A 16,968-nucleotide genomic window follows, 5' to 3' on the forward strand; every position below is an offset into this window, starting at 1 on the left:
AGTATAAATGATGCACCTGCTGCTCAGGTGTCCCTACAAACTCCCAGACACAGACATTTAATCTTGTGGGAGACATTCAAGTTGCTCCTGGGCTAAGCAGGGACTTCTGGCTGTCTGTATTTCCAAAGCAGAACCTTAAAACTGCCATTTCCAACTTTCATGGTGATAGTCCAAGCCACAGCATACCCTAGTCCTCAAAAGTGTGAATGTTTATCTAAAATCCGTAGGAATTGGACAAGTAAATATGGCAGTTGTGCTCTTTAATCACTACAGCCCTTGTGCCTGCATTCCTTCCTTGAATGCTGCATCCCTGACAATCACTGTGGTGTATTGTTGTAATAGCTCACATTCACAAATGTGCAGTTACATATTAAATAAAAATCACTCTGTACCATCCTTGATACTTTATTAACTTAAAACATTGTTCTAATAAATATGTACCAAGAAATGTAAGACACTCCATAAAATCTAAATAAGGAAATTTACAAACTTGTCAACAAAGTAAAAACAGGAGTATTTTTAAACTGAGGTACATGCAGAGTTGTTAAGGCAAATTAAGTAAATTATACTTTTATAGTAAGCCCTGCCCACCTCAGAAAGTTTCCCTTTAAAAATTAAAAAACCAAAAACAAATATACAACTGATGCTATTGAGTAACTATTTTCCAGTTATTAGAACAAGCCCAGAGTGTAGAAGCCAGTAATGGTTCTGGACAGAAAGTCTGTGCCTCCCTGGTGCTCCTGCCCTCCTCAGGCAGGTTCACTTGTTGGATTGGTTTCTAGTTCTAAGGCTTTGGTTTTTCTGCTCGTCTTCCGTAAGTTTCCTTCTCCCTAGTGGATGTAGGAAGAAGCAACCCTCCACGTTTCAAACATACTGGGCAGTTGGGCCTTGCACAGACAGAGATGGCTCAGGGAGGATAAAAAGAACCTCTCTGTCACTGTTAATGCAGCTCCTGATTTGCACCAGAATAAGTGAGAGCAGGATCAGACCCAAGCTAGTACCTTTGGTTAAAAACCAGCAAGATGTCAAACTGCACAGTCCTGATCCTCCAGGTTTTCCTGACAGGAAGTCATCCAAGAGTGAACCCATTCAGCACTGAACTCGACCAGGGCAGGTGCTGATGGCTCTCTGCCATTACCCCATGTAAACACTGTTATACCCATGTTTTCCTGCCTGCTGATTCAAGCTACTGAAAACTTGAAGCGGTTCAACATGGCCATAGGAGAAACACTTTCCAGCTTGCAGATATTTGGTAGCTTATCCATCTTTGGAATATTAGGCTTTATATCTAAAAGGCTTATATTTCAGTGTTATTTCAGAAACAAAGGGAAGAGAAGGAGAGAAAGCCCAGCCTTTATTTTTCCCTTTCACAGTCATTCAGGTTGAGCTGTCAACACATTGCTCTGTCCTCTTCTTTCCTCTTTGATCTCGTGTTCAGAAAGGTAATGCCAGGGTCTGTGTTCAAAACAGGGCTTGGGTCCAGCAGGGAAGCCTGGGAGCTGTTCTCATAGTGTTGTAGGTGCTTTCTGTATTGTAGTTTGGACTCACTTCAGGCCGTGCTGTGTCTCCCGGTGTCTCCGTAAATCCACCTTTCGTTGGAAGCCTTTGCCACACAGGTCACAGCCAAAGGGCTTGAAGCCTGTGTGCTTCCGACTGTGGGTGATGAGGTTGGAGCTCTGACTAAAGGCTTTTCCACACACCTGGCACTTGTGAGGCTTCTCACCTGCAAGCATAAGGTGGGAAAGAGAAAGGCTGTGAAAGAGGCAACATGCTGCTTACGTAGGACCACAGCAAATATACACTGGAACTTAAAGCTTATCAAAGAGATTTTTTTGTGATAATCTAAGAAGTCATTCTTACAAAAAAACATACAGTTGGGAGCCCCAGAGAGAGCATAAGCTGAGCCTCCAATGCAGCTGAGCAGGCTTGGACTTGGGTGCACCTCTGTCAGCCCAGTATAGTCCAGAGTAGCCTGAAGCACAGAGTGCTCTCAGGACACCACACCTTGTGAATGTATTTGTCTGCATGGGCTCTGTGTAACTTAAACTGGCTTTGTGTCCTAGAAAACATGGGGAACACCTGGAAAAGTGATGAATGCCTGACATCGATTACTGTACCATTAGCTTGAGGGCAGGTGAAATAGGTAGATAGAGATTGTTAAAACTAACCCAGTGATCTGGGGTCTTGTCCCCAATGGAGGTGTGAGGGCCTTTAAATGTATCCTGAAGGGCAGGGTTCATCCAGACATCTGTCTCTCTGTTCCCCATACTGCAATGCTAGCAGTCAGAGCCCTAAAGTTCTCCTGCATGCAAATAATGTAAATGGGAACAAATGCAGCCTCTGGAACTTCTGTAGAGGAGTCAGTGGCAAAACTCCTTGGGAGCAGGATCTAAGTATATTTTCATACTGTTTATTATCAAGAAACAAATAAAAAAGGGAACCCAACCACAATACCAAACCGGATTTTCAGAGTGGCTTTGCACCTGCAGAGCCCACTGGCTTCAGCTGGGAACAACAAATTCTTTGGGTGTTTGAAGATCAGATTCTTAGAATCAAAAAAAAATTACAAAATGTTCTGAAGGTTCATTTCACAAGTATATGGTGCATAGGAAAGGAATCCCTCATTCAGTTAAGGACCTGCTTTTATACTAGCAATTTAAAAGCCCAGGCACAATTTCTGATCTCCAAGAAAATCTGACTGATTCAGAATTTGTCTGAAATTCTACTTAATCAAGCCTCACTTGAAAAAGTTACTATGGGAATACTTCTGTGTTACTTCATAAATAGTGCATTTTTATCCATCAACCTTCAGTGAAAAATCTTTATAAGTAACATTTATTATTCTCTGCTTGACACCTAGAAAAGTCACAGCCAAGCAGTGCTACATATAGTGCCATTTCTCTACATATTTGCCCTTTTTAGGCTTCACCCTTTATATCTGCTAGTGGCCACTATAAGGAAAAAGGATTTTGCTCATCTGAACCATAGGTTTGGCCAGTACAACTGATATTTCATGTCTACAGATTCTTCCATATCTTACACATTCATTTCCTTCTACTTCAAGTGAACGGTGCAGGTCTGAAAGGCAGGATATTCTTTTAATGATTTCTGATAAACCTGCCTTCTCACTGAATGATACTTTTGAAACAATTTCCTTTGGTGATTCACCTGCACTTTATATTAGTTTTCATGTTTATTAGTAACAGTGAAACTTGAGAACTCGGCACCTCTCCTTCCATTCTGTATGAAACTGCATCCATTTCTCAGAAAGTCCAGGTGGAAGTGCAGACAATCTCTGAACAAATATTGAGACTAAGACCTAGGTCCTCCAGTTCAGTGTTTGATCTAGAGGAGGAGACTCCTGTTGTTCCTATTGTAAATTGGTAGATCCTGTAATCGAATTCACCTGTCATTTTCCTGGGACCTCAGCTGTAAATCAAGGCCACATGAATATTATACTCTACAAATCATCTTACACAAAAGCCCTTTGAATAAACATTGGTGGATCCTATTAAGGGAACACTGATTGGATTGCGAGGATTTTTGTAGGTTATTTTGCAGCTGCTGTTCATTAAACCACATTCAGATCACCTTCCTTTGCCCAAGTACAGCTCAGATAGCAGGAACAGCAGCGGGACAGTGAGAAGCCTGGGGAGCTGTGTGTGCTGTCCCAGCTGAGCAGGAATGGATTGTTGCAGAGAAACCTCTTCAGAGACCTGCCCTCATGTTGGGGCTGACACCAGCAGCTGCAGGGCTGACCTGTGTGAATGAAGGTGTGTTTCTTCATATCAGATTTCTGGTGGAACCGCTTCCCACAGTACTGGCACGGGTAGGGTCGGGTGTCTGAGTGGATGAGCAGGTGGGTGGACAGAGTAGAAGATCTCTTAAAACTCTTGCCACAAATCTTACAATCAAAGCTGCGTTCCTGTAGAGAGATGAGCCCAGACACACGCATTACATCAAACCAATGATCCCATCAGCAACAAACTGCCAGCAACACGAATGTTGCCCCTTCTGCCTGAGCAAGAACTTACTCTTCTCCAGAGACCTGGACTGGCCTACACAGATGATAACACTGGCTTGATAGCAGCACTACATGATAAAAAAGATAATGCATCCTCTCCTAGAGCTGTGCACTACTAAAATTTAATTGAACAGCTCTTCCTGCTGGCAGGAACAGCCAGGTGGGAGCAACCCAAATGGACTAAGCAGAGCCTGCCAACACACTTTATCAGAGGCCTGAGACACAATCACTTCACTGGGAAGCCCAACAGCTGCAGCACTGTTCAGAGGCCACCTCTCTGCTGTACACAGGAAAGTGGGTGCCAAGGGCTGCTTGGATCTCTTGGAAAATCCCTGTGGTAGGCTGTTCTGGCATCCTAACAACTAACTGCTTTTTTTAGTTCCATTAAAATTCAGGTGGAAGGTATGTAGAGCACCTGGGACAAACAGCTTTTCAGTTTACTCCTTTAACATATAAAACCAAATGCATTAAGATCTTACTGTCTCTCCCACACTCTTCTCTATTAGTTTGTTATACCATATATCATCTCTTCTTTCCATCCCTTAACTTCCATTGCACCTTCCTCTTCCTTCTATGCTTCCTTCTAAGCTTTCACACAATCACCTTCTTTATTTGGCTTTTAATGCATTCTCCCCAAAATGCTTTCCCTTCCATGGGCACATTATGCAGTGCTTCTCTTTTCACCATTGTTGGATGGATAATGAGATATCTCCCTTCACTGTGTGCTCTGCTGGTTGCACACTCACAAAAGTATAAAGAGCAAAAAAACATTGCTGTAACTTTATCTTCCAAAAGTCAATCTGAAGAAGAAAGATTTGCCAGGTCAGGTGGGTGGGGAAGGGGAAATATGGCATAGTATCAGCAGGTGGAAAATGTTACAAGTCCTCCTACCAAAATTAACCACCATATTCTTTTGGTGTGTGACTCAGTGTGTCAAGATGGGTGAAGTCAGCGCTCTATACCCAAATGGTCGTTCAGATGTTCCCTGAACTGACAAAAATGACTATAAACAAGGGAAGACTCACTTCTTTGTAGGAGGGAGGAAAAAGAATGAGGAGTGCTGCATCAGAAGAAAGCACAAGCACACTGAGTTGATTTAGCTGTTAAAAAAAGCCAACATCTGCAATAAAATTTCGAACTCTGAGAGTGAACATTTATTATTTTCTGTTACTTCTGGAGTGCCAGAAGTGCCCCTTGCTTAATACAGATGCATGTGAGGTCCAAAGAATGGAAACAAAGCCTGTATTCTTTAATTACCTGATTAGCTCCTTTGCACACTAACTGGCCACCCTTTCCTCTGATTGTCACCATATTCTTCACCTACAACTGCCCACTGCAGCCCTCTCACGTTCTCTTCCCCTCCTCAGTTTAGGTCGCTACCTCCTTGCCCTGTCTTTGCCTTCATGGCTTCCCCAGGCAGCAGAATAGAGCAGCTGGCCCTGGCCCCCAGCCGTCCATCCTGGCAGCCTGCCTGCTCTCACCTGCGAGTGCACAGCCTTGTGCTGCTCCAGGCTGACTGCATGGCCGAAGGTCTTGCCACACATGTCACAGGCAAAGGGCCTTGTGCCACTGTGTGAGCGGCGCACATGGACCTCAAGGCCATGCGGTGTGGAGAAGACCTGAGGAAAGAGAGTACACAGCGTCAAGTTTGCCAGGGACAAAGGGCTGGGAGAGAGTCATAGCCAGTATGGGAGAAAGGGATCCCTACCTTGCTGCACTTGACACACTTGTAAGAGCCAGTGCTGATGAGCAGTGGGCGGCACAAGAGATCAGACTCCACTTTGATGCCACCTGGCCCCTTCTCCTGCTGCAGCCCAGGCTGTGTTTCAGCATAGAGTCCAGGAGCTGCTGCTGGCGGCCGCTCAAACAGCCCCGGGCCCGGGGAGCCGAAGTCACCATACAGTCCCAGGGAAGAGCTACACTCGGCACCATAGAGGGCGGGCTCCGAGCCTCGTTCGCAGAAGAGCCCCAGGGCTGAGGTCCGCTCCAGCGTCGGGCAGGGCCTGTAGCTTTGCACAAGGTGCCTGAGCTCGGAGCCGCCCAGGCTGTTCCACATGTACGGTTTGAAGGGCACCGAGAAAGGGGATGCTTCATCTAGGGATGGACACACAGATCTCTCAGAGGCTGTGGAAACACAAGGGTATGGGAAGGCTTATGTCCAGAGCCTGACTCCTATACTGCACTTTGAGGCTGCCCTTTCATCTAAAGGACTGGACATTTTATATTGCACATTAGGATCTGAGTGTCCAGTACTAGCTACTTGCCCAGTGTCCCAGCCAAATTATTTAAACCCAACTCCAATTTTGTCTACCTCCACCTCTGGATACCTGGATGTGGACACACTGATCTGACTAGCAAGACTCTAAACAACTCAGTCTGCAACTTTCTATAGTTTTATCTGCAGCTTCTTGGAAACATGTATCTACCACGTCCCGAGATGGACATCAAAGCTGACAGTCTACATTTTTAAGCTCCAGTGGAGATCATATACACACACACAAATATATATATATGTGTGTGTGCAAATATAATGTTACAAAGGTGCCAGAGCAAATGTGCTGAGATTTACCTAGTCAACAAAATGAAAACATCTCGTTGCACAATTTAATGCCCAAATCTTGTCTCTCAACTTCATGCCACAACTGACTATAACTATATTACAGCATAACTTAATTAAGTAACACCTTCTGAGGTGCTTGCATGTTATGCTTCACTTTTTCAAGAAAAAAAAATATTACTCCTCATCTGAAAGAAAATCATGGCTGTTTCAGATTGCTCTGAGGTTCTTCTCTATAAAGAAATTGAATACAACCAAAACACAGAGCTTTGTAAAATCATTGGGATGTGCCACATTAAAACCTGAAGACACAAACCCATTTTCCTAGCAGTTGTAATCAAAGCAAATTTCCACCAGAGCAAGCTCAAATGGCTTCAGGAGGTTCCAAGAGGCTTGCCTTCAGCAGTGTCATCTGACCAATGCAGTGGGCACATGAATCACACTTGAGGGCCCACAGCAGAGTCTGATACAATGGCAGGAGCACAGCCTTTGAGAGGAGTGTCTAAAGGCACAACTGCTCAAGGAGCCTCACAGAAAGGAAAGCTCAACTGGGCATGCATGGAACATGAGGCACCAGACGCCAACTGTCTCTACCAGAGATGCTGATTAATGCCCGAGGTGCACTGCTTTCACTCCTCATCATAACAGGCAGCAGCACAGAAGAGTCAAATGTCTCCACTGGACAGCAATTTTAGTGAGCCAAGGAAGAGATGAATCAATTAACTACTGAAATGCTGATGCTTTCATAGAGACATCCCTTATAAGTTCGGCTTCCAGAGTAACCTCCCTTAACCACAAACTTGTCTACCCACAATGGATCTCTTACTTATTCATGTCAGCTCCCGTAGCTTTTTCAGCCTTTGGCAAACCAATACAAATGGGGGTAGACTAGGGAAAGAAGGCACGATGTGTTAAGCTATCCATTTGGATAGGCAGGTGGTCATGAGGGGTTACAGAATGCAGTAGGAAATAAGGTTAAAATTGAGCTTTGAATGACTTGACTTTTTCCTATCTTTTACATAATTTCAGATGTTAGCAGTCTCGAATTCTTCCATTGAAATTAGCAATCTTTTGGTTGGAAATATATGCACACATACCAGCTGGGACATTTGAAGAGAGTGATGAAATCAAATTAGCTGACATGATGTTCAGCATGATTTTTCCTGTTCTGCAAAGTTGTGGTCAGCATCACATCATCTATCTTGTATCTTTGCAACCAGTTTCAGTGTTGCCATCTCTCACGATTTTATCGCAAAATTCAAACCTATCTCAAAGTCCCAGCACTTAAAATGGCATTTCATCAGGCCTTCAGCTTTGCTTTTATTTGTTCTTGTTATAACTTTATTTTTCCCTTTTAAAGTCAACTTCTATCGCAAACTGTGAGAAAAGCACGAAAACATAAACTCTCAACATTCCAACACCAGAACTGAATATCCATAAGGTATTATTTACAATCTTGATTTCTGAGCCAGTTCATTGAATGAGAGGGACGGCTGACCTGATTTTTGAGCCCTTGGAACTGGCAATACAGTATACAGTGAACACTGCACCACAGATCAGTTTGCGTGCAATGTTCCTTCCATCATCTCACATGCTTTGGAGCCCTCTCAAGCACAGCTGCAGGGGAGTTCCTCACATTATACTCAAGCTATGCAAACTCACTGGCAAAGCAACCTCCAAACCCTGCTCTGTCACACTGCAGGGCATTTCTGTGTGTGCCTCTTCTCCACAGCATCTAGTGGGGAGCAGCGACAGAGAGAAATATTCTCCCTCATTTTCCTAGAAATTCTGCGCAGCCATTATAGAGACTACTTCTGGGAGAAAAAAAAAATCAATGCTTGTTTTTGAAGGCAAGACTCAGCCTTAAATGGTTGGGAACAGATTGATATGCACAGCAAAGAAAGATTCAAGTGTCCTCTTACACAAAACACCATACTTTCTGCACAACTCCATTATACCCAGGAAAAGTTTCTCTCCTTCTGCAGTATCAACAGGCTCATCAGGAGATACTAATACTGCTGCACTGAGCTCCCATGCACTTTCTGCATATGCACATGCATGTGATTACAGACACGTGCAGAGAGTGAGGTTAAATAACAAAGTGATTTGTACTGATGGAGTTAATAGGTACTATGTCTGTATGCTGTATGACCACCTACATCAGCAGCAAAGCACTCAAAGGCAAAAGTGAAATAAATAAAGCTTTCACTGCATAATGAAGCACAACCTGCACCTATGTTCACTTCTAGAGACAAGGGAGTGGTAGTACTTCTCACTGTACGTGCCTTCAGCATGATTTAGAGCCATCATTTCTCATCTGCTCTGCCTGGCAAAGAAAAAAAAATTGTGTCCCATCCAAACACAATTGTAGGAATACAGTCTCTCACCACTGCATCTTGCAGAAGTGACCTAGACACAAATTCCAGCTTCACACTGAATCTGACAAAGCAGCTGGAAGCAGAGGGGCTGGAGAAGGCGAGCTGTGCGAGGAAGTCCAGCTATCTAATCCTATTGCCACTGTCTTCATCATTAATATAACAGCATCTCTCTCAATGCACTGAGATTCATTTAATAAAGCTCTTACAGTACTTGGAGTCCCATACCTTGCTGGACCTCTTGTGAATGGGATCAGACAGCCCCAGGACTGCCCACCCCATCCTGAAAAATCTTCATGTGGAGACATCATCCTAATTTTGTAAAGTTAGCTTCCCTGGATAGCCTGATGGTTGGCCAGGAGCTGATGAATCCCACAGTGAAAAAGAAATCAGAGGGATGGAGGAAAAGCCAGAGCAGACCTGGTAAAATACTTGCTCTATTTTACATCTGTCTTTTTGACACCCCGTGAAAACGGTCTGTTTCCTGTTCAGAAATTGTAGTTATTTGGGAAAGGAGGAGCAGGAAAAATTCATTAGAACAAAAATTACACACATCGCTACAGTCTGTGCAGAAATATTACCAGAAGAGTAATGCAACAATGCTGCATTTGGTCTGGTGTATCATTTGCACAGATTGTAAGTATCCTGTGGTTGATCCTGGACAGCATTTTGAATGTCCCCTCAAAGGAGCTTAGGACTCTTGAAAGAAAATGAGGCTTTAAAAATGCAAATCCACATCATTACAATCAGCCATTCATATGCAAGGACACTGTAAAAACGAAGTGGGAAATGGAGGCAAACCGAGTCTATTTGTTTGCTGTTGTTTGCTGTCAGTCGGTAAAACTGACACAATTTTTCCTTCATCAAGACAAAAACTGTCCTTTTTTCCAGCTGTCTCTTTTTAATCGAGGCAATAAAAAGCTGTTTTTATATATATACATATTTTTGTTCTAAAATGATACCACTGTATTTTTAAACGAGATAAGTATTTGTGCCAGGCTGGGGACAGCATCTCCCACTGCTCCAACCACATCAAAGGCAGGACAAGGGAGCTAGAGACAGACGCTGCAGCCATAAGTGTGAGTTTCCTGGATTTGGGGTGTTTAAATCTGACTGTCATTGGTTTTTTTTCCTCTGGTTTTTACGAATGTGTTTTTAGAAAAGAAAAAATAAATATTAAACCAAACCAAACAAACAAGAAAAACAGGAACAAAACAAAAAAATCCCAACAATAACAAAAAAACAAATAGCAAAATAGAGGGGGACGGGGGGAAGGGAGAGCCAGGTCTTTTTTATAGGCAAGAGGCAAGAAATAACCTGAAAGGGCGTTAGGGAAAATGTCTAGCAGGTTGTACAAAACAGAAAATCAGCTCTGTGTATAGATTGCCTGTACTGTCTTAAAAGACTTTAAAACTCCGTGTAGGCACGACCCAGTAGGAGAATGCTGGGACCTTTTAAATATAACCCGGCTAGCCTCTAACAATTAATCACAAACCAAAAAATCAACACCCGATGTCATGACAACTTTCCTACAGCCTGTCACCTGCTCCTGCCTCAGCAGCGACCCGGGCTGGAAAAGCAACCAGAAAGAGGCAACCTGAAAACAAGTGGAAGGAACAGATTCTGGTAAATCTGGGGTGGGGGGAATTTTAAAAGAGACAGGCAAATTTGTCCCTTCGATTCGTTTGTGGTGGTGGTGCCTAGGCATGAGATGCATGCTCCACTGCCCCACGGCGCGAGCACGGACAAGCAGCCGGACTCTCGCTGAGCGCCCCGGTCCTACCTGGCGAGACGGAGGGCGAGGGAGGTCTCCAGAAATCCTCCAACTCGGACACTCTGTCACAGACACTGCCGTCGCAGCTGGGCGCTGACTCGGAGGTGCCATCAGCAGCCTCGGTAAGGTGGGATTCGGGGGAAAAGCGCCCCTGGGCAGGCTCCGCATCGGGCAGGGCGGTGCGGCACAGCTCCGTGTCCTCGGGGATCTTGCTGTCTGCAGGGCAGAGGAGAAGAGGGAACTCTTCAGTGTGGGTCCGTGGTGGGAGCCAGCCACCTCCCGCGGCGACCCGCTCCCGCCAAGGTTTGGTGCCCGACTCCCTCCAAGCCCGCACCGACCCCCTCCGGCGTCCCGCAGGGGCTGCGGAGCGACCGCCCGGTGCCGCGAGCACGGGGGTGATGTCGGGCGGGTGGGCAGTCTCCGAGTGAGGCTGCGACCGAGGGACTCCTACCTGCACAAATCTGGGCTAGCACCGTCTCCAGCCGCAGGCTATAGTCCTCGTCGGCGGAGCGAGGCTGGTGGTAGCTGTGCGCTTTCTTGCTCTTCACTAGGAAGGACCTCGGCATGGTGGGGTGCTGCCACGGCCGGCACGGCTGCACTCCCTCTCTGAGCGCCGGGCACGGCGGCGAGCGTCACCCCTGAATCTCCTGCGGGGCGGCGGCGGGGAGGCGACCTGCGGAAAGGCGCCGCGCCCGCCGGTGAGGGCCAGGGGCGCCGGCCAGGAGGGGCCGCTCGCCGGGGGCGGCGCGCCAGGTGGCGGCGCGCAGGTGGCTCCGGCCACCGCCCCCGGCCCCGCTCGCCTCGCCCCCTCTTCCAGGAGCCTAGATAACTCAGCCTCTAAACGCCCATAGCCAAAGCCTTTCCCCACTCCCTCCCACCATGGTCTTGGGGCCAACCCCGGCCACGCTCCGACGGCTGCTGCCGGATTGAGGGGAGCAGGCAATAACAGCAGCTGGGCACAGTTCTTCGGACGAGTGGGGGCTGAGGGAGCTGGAGGGCGCGGTCGGGTGTTATCCCGTCCCTCCAAGTGGGCGCACCGCGCCTCCGTGTTTGCCCTTGCGTCGACAGCCACGGCAGAGCAGCGACAACAAATCTCCCCTACGGAACAGCTTATCACGTCCCACCACCCTGGACGGGCTGGCCGTCTCGGGGTTGTTACTGGGACGGGAGAGGGAGTCGTTACAAATCCGACAGTCTAAACCTGGCGCCTGAGAGGCTGTTGCTGTCGGAGGGACTGATTCACCCATCCCGCGCGAACCACGATAACACGAAAACGAACAAAACGGAATCTCTCCTACAGCCCGCAGCTGTCGGCGCCGCGCCGCCTCGCAGCTGCGGGCACCGAAAGCCGGGGCGGGGAAAGGAGACAAGGTGGGAAACCTCCTGCGGGAGTCGGGGGGATCGAGTTAAACAAAACTACCCTGACCTGACTGTTCGGGGGAAGGCCGGAGAGGTTCATTCGAACCCATCCAGCACTAGGCCGCCTCGGCCGTTACACTTGACTTTGCAAATTGCGAGTTTAATCCACGTTCTTTTGGGGGTTTGGGGGACTTCGGAGGGTTGCAAACGGGGAAGAGAGGGAAGGAGCCCGACCCGTCACATGGGGCCCAGTAACTGCCCCGCAGGTGGCGGCACCGGCTGCGCCACAAAACCCCGCGCCCGGCAGGGGCAGGGCTGCTCAGCGCTGCTGGGGAGGCACCGCCCCCCGGCCCGGAGCCGGGTGGGAGCTTTGCTGCCCAGACCCACCTGTGCCTGCGTTCATCCTTGAGCAGGGGCTAGCAGCCAGGGGGCCCACACGGAGGGAGCAGAGAAATCAAAGCGTCCCGATAACGCGTTACCCACCCGTGCCCCGACAGCAACGGCCGCCGCAGCCGTTGGGGGCTCCGGGCGCCCGTGCCTCTTCTGCCGTATGTTTCCCTCCTAAAGTCACGCCGCGGAGGCACCGCTGGCTTCCCAAGGCCGGAGCTGGCCAGGCAGGTGCCGAGCCCCTGGGAAGGCGAGTCCCGTAGCCCACCTGGCCGCCGTTCACCCCGGCTCCCGCTGGCCGCACCCGCCCGGCGGCCGCCGCTGCGGGGGCGCGGGGCTAAGGCAGGGCCGGAGCGGCGCGGGGTCCCAGCGGAGGAGAGGGGTCAATGCCGTCCCGGCCCGGCAGCTGCCCACACGAGGCGAGAGAAGCGAGAACGCTTACCCATTTGGAGGGCCGAAGGAAGATGGGCTGCGGACGGGGTATGCGCGGCAGCCTGCTAGTTTGTGTGACTTTAAATTTAGCCTCCCTTTAAGGAGCAATGGTGCTTGAGTTGGCTTTTTTTTTTTCTTTTAACTTTTCTGTCTCTCAGCTCCTTCAGAGCTCGGCCCCCTAAACCACAAATTCCACTTCCTGAGCGTTAGTTAGGAGCTTCTGCAAAAGAAAAAAAAAAAAAAAAAAAGGTTACAAAAAGCCCCAAAGCCTCACAAATCAGTAGTGTTCCCCGCCTCTGTTTCTCTCTCAGTTTTCCTTAAATGAAAACGTCTTACCGTATTCCACCTCACAGAGCTCGCTGAAGTGACAGCGAAGTGTCATTCTGGAATCGGGCGTTTCGTTTCTCTCGGGGTTCTGCTCTAGAAATTACATACATCTATCTGAACTATTCTTGGATCCCCTTCGACTTCCGCAACGAGAACAAGTCACAGATTCAAAACACAGATTGATTCGGGCGGGCAGAGGGCAGGGGCTGGGGCAGCCGGCGCTCGCCCTGCCGTGCCCGCTCCGCGCCGTATCCCCCGCCCTTGGCGCGGAGTGGGGGAACACGGAAAACACCTCTCGCCGCCATCGGGCTGTGCGTGGCGTTGTAATCGGGGCTAAGGCCGGCCCTGGGCTACGGAGACCTCTCTTAGACTAGAAATAACTTGTTGTGGAAAACTCTTCTGGGATAAATACGCCCAACGGCGCTGAAAATACCTAAAGACCCAAGCATAGAGGTTTGCTCATTTCCCTTCGGATTTAGGTAATGGTTAAATATGGAAGGGGTAGGCGAGAGGTGTCGTCCCCCCGTCCCGTCCCCCCCTCCCCCTCCGGCTCCTGTTGTTTGACAGCGATTCAAACACTAAGGCGAAAGCGGAGCCGAGCCAGGCAAGTGGGCAGAGATTGCCCTCCTCGTCTGCGTGCCGCTGTTCAGGTGCTAACTCGGGGAGGATCCGTGGGGCACCGGCGACGAGCACGGTAACGGGATTGGTGTCAGGCAGTAACCTGCGCCTATGAGGTCCCCTGCGTTGCACAACGGGGAAGCCTGCTCGGTTCTGCAAAAAAGAAAAAGGTTCGCTTTGCTTTGTGCACACACATGACCCCAAAATATAGTTTTCCAGGTCTGATCTCCGATTCCTAATGCAGCCAGGAATTCAGGTTCGGGTCTTCGGTATCTTTCTGAGGAGGTTCTGGGCTTCACTCTCAGACATCTCAGGCCATCAGCAACTTCGTTTCGGTGACTGTAGAGTCGCCTAAAGTGCGACTCTGTAATGAGCGAATCGAGGTTTAACACCATTTCCCGTTCAGAAATGACTGAGACTGAAGTCGGACATGACAGAAGCAAACTTCAGCCTCCCTCACGCTCAGGAGTGTGCTGGCTTTGAGATCAGATGCTTTTTTTCCACCACTAGCCCCGAAGCATTTACAGAAAAAGAAGCATTACAGAAAAAGCTTGGTGCTTTTCAGCCGCTACGGTTCACAGGACTAGCCTGACTTCCCAAATCTAACTAAGTAAGCCAACACCACCTCGAGTAAAACTGTCCAACAACTGTATGATGCTTTACTGTGACACCAAAGGAAGCTGAAGAACACGACTGACACCTTCATTTTTGCCGGAAAGTTCCTGGTGCTGGGCACAGCAGTTTTACTTACGGCATCTGTTTACTGCAGTCGCCTTGCTGCACCTTAGGTTGATTACCCTGAAAATCATTCACGCCTTCAGCTTCAAGAATTAATGCTGGAATCAGTAGAAATAACCAGATTAGAACAACTGGGTGTAATTTCGTGTATGCGACTTCGTTGACTCACTGTTACTTTTTGCAAAACAATCTTTCTCGTTTGCCTCTGAAATGGGATGATAAATTCATGCTCTTTCGTTTACCTTGCTACATCTCTTTGACTGTGTAATGAGAGCACCAGAACACATTATTTACGAGCGTTACTAGTAATTTAATTGTGACTTGGTTACAAGAAAATACACATTCGTCTTTATATATCTAAATTCAAAATGTATAACAGGTGCTGCTGTGGGCTGTAAGGCGTGGTGATCTCCGTTCGGAGGGTGCTTGCAGCCTCCCGGGAAGCGGGAAGCGGGATGGGCTGCCGGGCGCCGAGTGGCTCCGCTCGGAGCTGTCCTGCAGGAGGGAGGCACCCTGCTGAGCTCCTTGCGCTCAGCCCACCTGCGGACGGCCCTTTCTCACCTACTGCTTCCTAATCAGGTTAAACCCTTTCGGCAGAAATAAACCAAACGAGTGAACAAAGCAAATGTTAAAACCAGTGTGTTTTAAAACCTCGTGTGAGGGTGGGTGCTGCACGGGCAAAGAGAGCGGACCTCCGGCTCCTGGGGTGTCAGCTTTCTCAAACGATTAGAGGAGAAATGGTACAAAACTGGCTGTGTTTCGTGTTTTGAAAATCTAGTTCGTGCCTGAAGTACATCCTCTGCTTCCCGGATCTGGGCTGGACGGGTGATTTGTTTCATGCCGCGGGTGAGGACGGGGGAAACGGGACGCTGGCGCTGCCCGCCGAGCGGTGCCGAGGATGACCCGAGGCTGCCTGCGAAGTCTTGTCTTTAGCTCTGCCACCGGAAGGGGCGCGGGCAGCAGCCTTGTCCGGGACATGGCCGGCAGCGGGTCATGGCACGGGCCGGCATTAGAGGGGCCCGTGAGGGCTCGCACACCTCGCTGTGCCCGCTGGACCCGACGGGGCTCGCACAGCCCGCTCTGCCCACGGGTCATGGCACGGGCCGGCATTACAGGGGCCCGTGAGGGCTCGCACAGCCCGCTGTGCCCGCGGGGCCGCTGAGGGCCGGCCTCAGCGCGGGCCGGGCGCGGGGCCGCCTCGTGCGCGCGGGCGGCGGCGCGAGGCCGGCGAGGCGAGAAGCCGCCCCGCGCGCTCGGCCCTGAGGGGAGCCCTCAGCGCAGCCTCCTGCAGCCATCGTGCCACGGCTGTTCCCGCAACGGGAGGAGCTGCTGTCTGCCGTATCGGCACCCGAACACAGGTGAAGAGGTTCAGCTTTTATTCTTGATTTACTGTGTGACCTGTGTGCCGCTGCTCAGTAACCATTGAGATGGTCTTGCGTGAGCAAGCTGTGTGACAATGCCAAGTGTTCTGTGGTCCAGCATGGAAAAGCCGTAAGCCATGCCCAGAGTTGGGACAGCGATGTAATTCATGGGAAACGTAGGGCTGGGTTTTAACGAAGTTACTCTAATGCTTCTCTCAAAGGGAGTGTGATATTCAAAGTTAACCATAAGAACTTGGTGAAATGCATTTGAATGCAATGGCACATGATTGTTATACCATAGTGATAAGAGAGGGGAAGAAATAAATAAAATGAGAGGTTTAAAGTAGTGTGGGGTTATGTTATAGTCGTGTTTAAGATTGAAGAGCTACTTAATGTAGTTCACTGCACGGTTTACAGCTGCCTGTCAGCATTAGAGCTAAAACAACATAAGATAAGGCACCAAAGGTGACAAGCTGGAGGTGAGATCCTCGTGTTCAGAAGTGATGAGACACTTTGCAACAGGAGGAAGGATCTGAAGACCAGGAATTGACAGGTTAGCTGCTTGGTACAGAGGGGAGGAGAAGCAGTTTCCTGTGTGGAGGAGTAAGGACTGGGAGAAGGCACCAAAGGCATGATACTGTGGGGAATTTATACCCACTTTAAAGTGATAAAACTTGGGATCACAGTTATACAGAACAGTTCCACTATGAAAAGCTGCTAGAGATTGTAGCATTGTGCATTCTGTTGGAAAGTGTACCTTTACTTTTTAAAATCTTTTTTAAAGTTACTTTTAACACGCTGCTTATTGTTTTTTTTTTCTTCCAGCATCTTGTCACTACCTTCTCTATGGTCCTCCTTGTGGCATAAACACACGCTGTAAATATGTCAGAAATTAATCAGTGATTTTGATTGCAATTTTTTTGATTGCTGGGGAAACCAAAGTAACTTCTGCTGCTCCCAGAGCAGATTAGAAAATTTTCACTGTGAGCACAAACTGGAAAGTGGCTGTAGGCTGT

The 16,968-nt window shown here is 48.7% G+C and overlaps 1 protein-coding gene across 1 annotated transcript; it reads right to left on the reverse strand.

Moving 5' to 3' along the window:
- Positions 1-389: 389 nt before the first annotated feature.
- GFI1 (growth factor independent 1 transcriptional repressor) lies at positions 390-11,405 on the reverse strand. Its single transcript, XM_014884258.2, has 6 exons — positions 11,182-11,405; positions 10,740-10,946; positions 5,733-6,148; positions 5,506-5,643; positions 3,760-3,925; positions 390-1,723 (listed from the first exon to the last, which is right to left on the reverse strand). Exons 1-6 carry the CDS (start codon positions 11,294-11,296, stop codon positions 1,545-1,547), a joined length of 1,221 nt encoding a protein of 406 aa, XP_014739744.2. The 5' UTR covers positions 11,297-11,405; the 3' UTR covers positions 390-1,544.
- Between the last annotated feature and the right edge of the window lie 5,563 nt (positions 11,406-16,968).

This window comes from Sturnus vulgaris, chromosome 9 (assembly GCF_052056855.1).
Source record: "Sturnus vulgaris isolate bStuVul1 chromosome 9, bStuVul1.hap1, whole genome shotgun sequence".
Classification (NCBI taxonomy): domain Eukaryota; kingdom Metazoa; phylum Chordata; class Aves; order Passeriformes; family Sturnidae; genus Sturnus; species Sturnus vulgaris.

Coding starts and splice junctions, on each gene's coding strand:
- GFI1 (XM_014884258.2), bottom strand. CDS start 11,296: ATGCCGAGGTCCTTCCTAGTGAAGAGCAAGAAAGCGCACAGCTACCAC. Junction 3,926..5,505: donor ACAAGGCTGTGCACTCGCAG/GTGAGAGCAGGC, acceptor ATCTCTCTACAG/GAACGCAGCTTTGATTGTAA. Junction 1,724..3,759: donor ACACACCTTCATTCACACAG/GTCAGCCCTGCA, acceptor TTATGCTTGCAG/GTGAGAAGCCTCACAAGTGC.